This window comes from Stylophora pistillata, chromosome 8 (assembly GCF_964205215.1).
Source record: "Stylophora pistillata chromosome 8, jaStyPist1.2, whole genome shotgun sequence".
Taxonomy (NCBI): domain Eukaryota; kingdom Metazoa; phylum Cnidaria; class Anthozoa; order Scleractinia; family Pocilloporidae; genus Stylophora; species Stylophora pistillata.
This window is the reverse complement of record NC_142526.1, coordinates 589,163-597,500: the sequence shown is the minus strand read 5'-3', so window position 1 is coordinate 597,500 and position 8,338 is coordinate 589,163. Positions and strand designations below refer to the sequence as shown.

At 37.1% G+C, this 8,338-nt stretch overlaps 1 protein-coding gene across 4 annotated transcripts in view; it reads left to right on the top strand.

The window, feature by feature from the left end:
- LOC111346863 (uncharacterized) overlaps window positions 1–1,203 on the top strand; it is a 19,351-nt gene extending 18,148 nt beyond the window's left edge. For all 4 annotated transcript variants that reach the window (XM_088731190.1, XM_088731192.1, XM_088731189.1 and 1 more), the window contains one exon: window positions 155–1,203. In XM_088731190.1, coding sequence (XP_088587316.1) covers window positions 155–180 — 26 coding nt within the window. In that variant the 3' untranslated portion in view covers window positions 181–1,203. The remainder of the gene's footprint in view (window positions 1–154) is intronic.
- The last annotated feature ends 7,135 nt before the right edge of the window (window positions 1,204–8,338 follow it).

Sequence of the window (8,338 nt, the reverse complement as noted above, 5' to 3'; positions counted from 1 at the left end):
GTGTTTCTCCCCATTTCTTGAGTGCTTTAACCACTTCCTAAGTGCTTTACACCAGAATAGAACGCAATCAAAGCTTATCTAATTATTTTATAATACAGAATCAGTTAAATTTCCCACCCATTAATTACGATTTTTTAACAAACTTTATTTTCAGAATCTTCAATATGCTCAATACTCTAATAAAGCAGGCTACAATAAGCCACTCAGAATCCGCGTTAGAATGGTTCAAGTAATCTGATTGGTTAAACAAGACTGAAGCTGTCAAAAATATCAAAGCATCAAAGTTCACAAGGCATCAAAGTTCACAGTCTTCAATAGTTCACAAAGAAATAGTTTGGCGGGCTCAATTTAACGCTTTTCCTTAAGGTCTTTAACCTTGATATGGAATCTGAACTAGCCGCGATGGACCTCAGCATGATCGCAGTCGCTCTGACATCGTCATGATTTGCATGAATTTTTAACAGTTATGCCAGTTTGGATATAATTTCATGCTTCATTATGCCTGTTTGTTCTAAACACGAAACTATATATACTAGAAGGCTGCTAGCTGTGTTTGATTTGATTCCTCTGCATAAGTTTACAATTTAACTGAGAGTGAGGATTTTCGTCTATGCATGCACACGTTAAAATATTGCAAACTACGGTGCTTGGCAAGTTTACAAACCTCTGTTTGGTTCTTCTGGTGCTATTTTCCGGCTCGCTTGTTCCGAACTTTCACTTTCAATTAACGAAAAAAAGTTAGACATAGTACAAATTGATAGATAGCGTAAAAGCTTTAGCTCTGCTCCATGCTCTATACGGTGACAGAGCGCGCCCACTCAACCAATGAGAGCGCGCGTTATACCCGAACTTTAGTCTAAATATAAAATTGTGGCGCACAACTTTAGGCAAGAAAAGCAGTCAGGCATTTATGGAAATAGAAATATTTTAATCTTTCTATCGATCTACCTAACTATCTATCTATCAATCTATATTATTATCTATCAATCTAGTTATATCTCAGAATAAAAACTAGTGATACAAAACGACGTTTCGATCACTCCTAGATCATTTTCTAGTTGTAGAAAAAGCGAACGAAATATAGATATATAAGTGCAAATTTGGGCCTTAGAATGTCCCACGGTGAAATATGTAGATACAGGCGCCAATGTAAGTGTTAAAATAACAAAACTAAACTATGAAAATAACTTTGGATGCATCGAATCAGACTGTTTGTGTCGAAAATTTAGCTCGAGCTCCTTTATGAGGAGCACCTAGTAGAGCAGGTAGATCTTAAAATCACGATATGTGTCAGTTGGAACTGTTCCATGTCGCTCTTTAATGCGACTCCGATTGAAGACAATCATTTGTGTTCCTCAACGTGCTGATAGAGGTGTCTGCACGTATACCCGACTTAGTCTGCATTACACAAACCTCACTTGTAGTGGTAAACGACGCGTGGCTACTTAATAATAGGCAGCTTCTTCTCTTTTGGTTTGATCTCGTGTCTGATGTTTCGGGGAGAATATCAATTCCAATTTTGCGGCTTAGTTCCCCAAGTTGCCTTCGCGCGGAATTGGCCGATGTCTGATTCATGAATGGTAACACTATTCTGGCAAACGCTTCACTTATGTTACATGCTGTGTCAATCTATATCTTCATCTCTATCTATATATTTATCTATCGATCGTATTTTCTTCTGAAGCGACCGCCCAACCATCAAGTGCTGGAAAGAGGGCGGCCACCAAGAGTTCAGGTATCAAAAAATTATACCTTGCAATTTATGTTGTTCACAGAGCCGAGGATTATAATTTTTTCCCCAGATAATATTGGCTTTATCACTGAGTTTATAATTTAAATTGTCGAATTGACTACTGTAAAGAGTTTCAAAGCTCACGTTAGCCCTTCGTCAAAGCGAATGTGGAGATTGTGCGTGTTTATATGCAAAAAATGGAGTTAGGCTATCAGTGGGAATAAGGTGACGAGAAAAACAAGAGTAGGTTAGTTGAATGAAAAGCGTTTATCGATACCTTGCGGATTAAAGATGATTAGAAAGGTAAATTTTGTTCTAGCCACGCGGTGAAATCCGTCATTCTTTTAAAAAACTTTTAATTACTTCAAAAAGATGAGATAGGAATGAGTAGTCACTTATTCAACCTTCTGTGGAGGATTATGTGGAATAGGATGTAGGCAGAACAAAAACACAAAAGAGAATAAAATTGAGGCGAGATTCAAAACTGTTCAAATAATTTTGGGACGAAAAGAACGAGGAAATTTAACAAGTGTATTTAAAACTTCACTCGTTCTGTTCGGAGAAAAGATAAAGAAGAATATGATTCAGCCTTCAAGTTTAAGATTCCTTGTTTCAAGAGTTGAGAGGTATTTTGAAATTGGTCACTCGCTGTCGGTAGCGTTGCATCATTTCTATCGGCAAGGAAATAAATTGGTAAGATTGTATAGTAAATTATCATCAAAAAAGAACTGAGTGATCTCAGTAAGTATGTAATAAGCTTAGCAAATCATGTACAGTCTGTCTGTATAGTATCAAAGCACTCTTGGTTTGTATTAAAAATCTCATTCGTTTGACGCGCCCACTTTTTTCATTTTTGGTACCACCAACTCCTGCTTAAGCACAATAGCATGAGAACTTAGTTAAATTGCCATATTACAGGTAAGCTCACAAATTAAATAGATATTTATTTCAATAAATAGATAAATAAATAAATATAGTTGAGACGATTAAAATACGTGTTCTAAAAGTCACTGAAAATAAGAAGTTATAGGAATACACAAATGTACACAAATGTTATAAATGGCGAGAAAACGTCTGAATATTAATATAATACCGGGAATATTTAACTATTACAGGCCAGTGAGATTGATTTAAATAATTTTGGTTTTTAAAGGAATTGTAGTTGGTGATTGTTCGCAGACTTTGTGGTAGAGAGTTCCATAAAGTAGCCATGTACTTTCATTAAAAATTAAGAATATTAGTACCTCTAAGATTATAGCTCGATGTCTATGACCAAATCAAATCTAAAAGCCCTACAAGAAGCTCGTTTAAATCTAGATCACTAATACTATGTAGTGTTTTAATAACGGTACCTAACATTTCGGATATTCTTTGGTTTGCAAGAGTTGTTTGTCCTCTTTTGCTTAACGAGGTCTGACATGACTGGTGAGTCTTGACTTGTCGTAACTTTGCTTTAGAATTCGAAACCTGCAATAGCATATCGAAAATAGATTGCGCCATGTTGTCAATCCAGGGAATCCGAGGGAATCTCAGGTTGTCTGAAAGTTGTGGCATCGTGCTGGCAAAATCTGGGAAGAAAACTAAAGCTTCTACCAACAGAGCTCCAGAAACTAGATTTTAATTTCAAGGACGATTATGAAAAGGCCAGGGGATTGCTTTTAGAATGGAGAAGAAAGGAAGAGGAAAATACCACTTTGAGAACTCTTTACGATGCTCTAAGTGATCTAGGACCGTGACAAGACACGGTAGGAAAAATACGATAAAACTTGGTATGCAAACATTTGTATGTTTTCTATATTCATTTGGTGTCTAAAAGTCTACGGGATGAAGGGAAGAAAGTAAGGCGAGAGTTTCAGTGAAATTTTCGCCCGTGCTTTGGAATCTTATAGGTACCTCTCTGCAGTTGTTCGCCTGTTGCTTGTTTTTTCTCAAAATTAGTGCTTCTCTTACGAACCAAGAAAAACTAGTGGGAGAGGAATAAGGAAGAGAATTTAGTGGCTGGACTAGCCACTTATCATTATCATTCTTATTATCGTTATCGTTGATCTCATCCTTTTAGTCTTGGACGTGGTATTTGAATTTGAAAAAAAAAACACTTCTTTTAGGTTTTAATTAAAAAGCAATTTGGAGAATGCTAGTTTTTGTTGCTTTTTTATTGTCTCTGATCAATCCATCTGTATATCTATTGTAGAAATTGAGGATGCAACATCTCAAGCAAGGACGACGAGAGTACGGGAACTGGCTTCTCAAACAAGTAAAGATAAATACAATTTACTAGATATGGCTTTAAAGAGGACCGATATTACCTACTCAAGGACAGGAAGAAAATTATCGGAATATATATATCCCTGTTGAGCTTATGGCGACTTCATACACACCTGGGCTGTTGATTCTCCAACGAGTCTTAAAGCTGCATAATTTACGGCAAATGTAAATGGCTTCAACAGTTTTTGCGGCATGATTTTCTCTTCGGATTTAACATTTTATGAAAAATTTTGACTCAGTTCACCAATTCACCTCATAAGAGGCGGCGTGGCCGAGTGGTTAGAGTGCTGAACTTGTAGTCCGGTGTCCCGGGTTCAGGTCCTTCACCCTGCCACTCACTGGATTTGTTCTCAGTTGCCCCCAGTTCAACTCCTCAGCTGCGCTCTGTAAATACCCCACTGGTCTGCCTCCTGCCAGTGGGCAGTTTCAAGTACTTAGTTAGTCTACATTGTGGCCGAAAAGCCCCTGTGGGGGAGCTTCAATTTACTTTTATTATTATTATTATCATCATCATCATCATCATGATTATGATTACTGTTATTATTATTATTATTATTATTATTATTACCAATCAAACTGACCTGAAGTAAATTTAGTGCTTGAAACACAGTGGTAGAAAACGAAGAGAGAAGTCAACTGTGCTAATGAACTAAAGTTGCGATGATGACACTGAGTAACTCAACTATTTTGTCCCAATACTAGATGCTGAAAAGAGAACATGAGGAAGAGGTGAAGAAGCAATCAGGATGAAATGTTTTAAAAACTGGAAATTATCAATAATCCCCCACTGAATATGTTAGAACCACAGGAAGACTTAAAAAATGGCTAGCTGAAGGTCGGCTGCAAAAGCTTGCGACAGTTGAAGCAAACTTCACTATGCCCTTTCTAAACTAATACCCTGAGTGTTTTTTTTTGTGATATTTTCTAAATTCAAGTCAATGTTTGAACACAGTACTAGTTGTTTGAAAAAGGAAAAGCTTATTTCTGAATTTCTCTCAAAGTACACAGATTCTGGAGCCCAAATTAAGCGGCTAAGAAGTACAAATATTGTAGTAGCCAACTATGTAGAAATACAGGGGAGGGAGCGATTTATGTGACAATTCCAAATGTCTTATAAGAACAAAATCTTTAGGTTCACTAGAATCGAGAGCTATGCCTTTTTAAGTATTCGTCATTGCTGTTATAGACCACTATGAAACAAATTAAAAAGGATTGAGATCTTATCGAATCAAAGTCGGAAGGTTTAGGAGTAAAGGGTGAAAGTTTCTAAAGAAACTTTGGTGCTGCGTCCGAGGGGGTAACAAAGCAATTTGGTTATATCAACTAAGTCAAAATTGTAAAATGGCCACCGTAAAGAGTTAAAGAGCTGACGTTTTGAGCGTTAGCCTCTCGTCAGAGTATGACGAGGGGCTAACGCTCGAAATGTCAAATTTTTAACTCTTTACGGTGGCCAATTTACAATCTTAACTTATTTTATATAACCAAATTACCTCGGCAGGTTTAGTTTGACGAGCAACATTTAAATTGGCAGCCATCGTTGTCTCATTTTCAGCACTTACATGGAAAGTTTTCAAAAGGTTAAGATATTATTTGATACCTCAACATCTCACGACGTCACAAGAATCAGGTGTCATGTACGTATATCTAGTTTAATTTTGTTTGTTATTTTCCCTTTCTTATCTCCGTTATTGTCGTTAATATGAGAGGCACACTTAACCCTTCAAGAATATTTTATCAATTTTCGCTCACTCTTATACAGAGCCTCTGCGGAACTATGAGACAAATTCGAAACGCTGTTGTGACCACATTGCCAATAATATTTGGAATAATGATCAGTCATCCAACTTAGTATACATTCGGCCTTTAAAATGTCTCCCTTGCGAGGAACTAAATCTTTCTGTGGGGTTCTATCTCTTTCTCGAAATATCTTGTATTCCTTAATTCGATTTTGAATCCAATACTTTATTGTTGGAAGATGAGACACATTGTACAATCTATCATGAACATGTTACGTATCACACTGGCCTGGTTCAGAAACCCTCTATCACTGGAGGAGTGATCATTGGGCGTGTCATCAAACTTTGACTACGATGTTATTTCTTATTTCAAGAAATGGACAAACCAAGCTTTTGTTTGGCCCACGATGCAACCTGAAAGTTGCAACTTAACAAATGCATGTAAGAGCAGTAAAGAAACATAATTTGCTTCTCCTGCCATGTATAGACTGAGTGCGATGTAGCTTACTGCAGGATATATGTATGAGGAATTAAGGGAAACACGCACAGAATGTTGTTTGTTCTCTTATTAATGCTAACTAATGAATGCGAAAAGGGGAATGACCTAATCAAGCGTGGTGGCCGGTGGACGAACACACGTTTATCGCTTTTTACGTTAAAAACTGTTTTTGATTGTGTTTTCAGATTGTGTCATTAACAAAGACTGTGTTTACTTACGAACTCGGCTACTTTCGTTCGACCGATTTTCGCTCTGATGGAGGTTTCCTCGGTGTTTTTTTCTTGCACAAAGCAAAAATTTGTGGGAATAGACCCTGGTTTCAAGTTGACAAGCAAAGAACCCGGGATTTTCCTAGATTAGTAGGCTTCAAAGTGGTCGCCACATAGCCTCGAGTGCTTGTTCGCCAAGTTTTTGCAAGCCATTTCGAAAGCAGTTCTTTGTTCTCCTGCGGTAAGCGATGCCAGGACTTTTTGATTTTCATGTCTGAAGAGTTTGTACAGCCCTAGGCAATACAGCATTGAGGCATTTCGAACAAAAAGTTAAAAAAACAGACAAGTGGAATTGATTCTTTTTCTAAACACCAACAAAACACGCGAAGCGGTCACCACCAAGCCTCGGTTTGATGCTGGGAGAAATTGTTTTGACGTCATCGTGCATAAGTCCTATTATTATTGTGTTTGAGAGGTGGACAATGAGGAATGTCCTTTTTGCCATTTTCAATTATCTCTTTGGCAGGTGACAAAACCAAAAGAAGACGAAATTTCTCCAAAAGCTATAGCCAAAAGAGACTTGTAAAGACTTATGTTTTAAAAAAGAAAAAAAGGCAAACAAGGAAAAACAAAACTCAGACACAAATCAAGGAAACGAAGACATTTAATCCTCAATCAATCCGTAGACTTGAAATGGTGGATTCTTTGATCAAGGCGTCGGTCAGCAACCCTTTCCACTTTGTTGCAATCCTAAGGATTCAAAAAATATTTTGATTGCATATAATAGTCCTATTCCTTTTCCGTTTGTCATATTTTCATATTTTGGTCTCTATTCTGTTGCGGCAAAATGAACACGATAACATAGGGAAATTAAGGTAAACCTCCATTAACAGAATCTTCGGTTAAATGCATTGAAATTATTCAGACAACTTAGAATGGCAGTTTTTAACTGCTAATCTGAGCTGGAATAACGGTGCGTCTCACGAAAGGATCTGAAAGAACACAAAGCAACAATAGCCAAAATATAAGAGTTAAAGCAGAGTTAAAGAGCTGACGTTTTGAGCGTTAGCCTCTCGTCAGAGTATGACGAGGGGCTAACGCTCGAAATGTCAAATTTTTAACTCTTTACGGTGGCCAATTTACAATCTTAACTTATTTTATATAACCAAATTACCTCGGCAGGTTTAGTTTGACGAGCAACATTTAAATTGGCAGCCATCGTTGTCTCATTTTCAGCACTTACATGGAAAGTTTTCAAAAGGTTAAGATATTATTTGATACCTCAACATCTCACGACGTCACAAGAATCAGGTGTCATGTACGTATATCTAGTTTAATTTTGTTTGTTATTTTCCCTTTCTTATCTCCGTTATTGTCGTTAATATGAGAGGCACACTTAACCCTTCAAGAATATTTTATCAATTTTCGCTCACTCTTATACAGAGCCTCTGCGGAACTATGAGACAAATTCGAAACGCTGTTGTGACCACATTGCCAATAATATTTGGAATAATGATCAGTCATCCAACTTAGTATACATTCGGCCTTTAAAATGTCTCCCTTGCGAGGAACTAAATCTTTCTGTGGGGTTCTATCTCTTTCTCGAAATATCTTGTATTCCTTAATTCGATTTTGAATCCAATACTTTATTGTTGGAAGATGAGACACATTGTACAATCTATCATGAACATGTTACGTATCACACTGGCCTGGTTCAGAAACCCTCTATCACTGGAGGAGTGATCATTGGGCGTGTCATCAAACTTTGACTACGATGTTATTTCTTATTTCAAGAAATGGACAAACCAAGCTTTTGTTTGGCCCACGATGCAACCTGAAAGTTGCAACTTAACAAATGCATGTAAGAGCAGTAAAGAAACATAATTTGCTTCTCCTG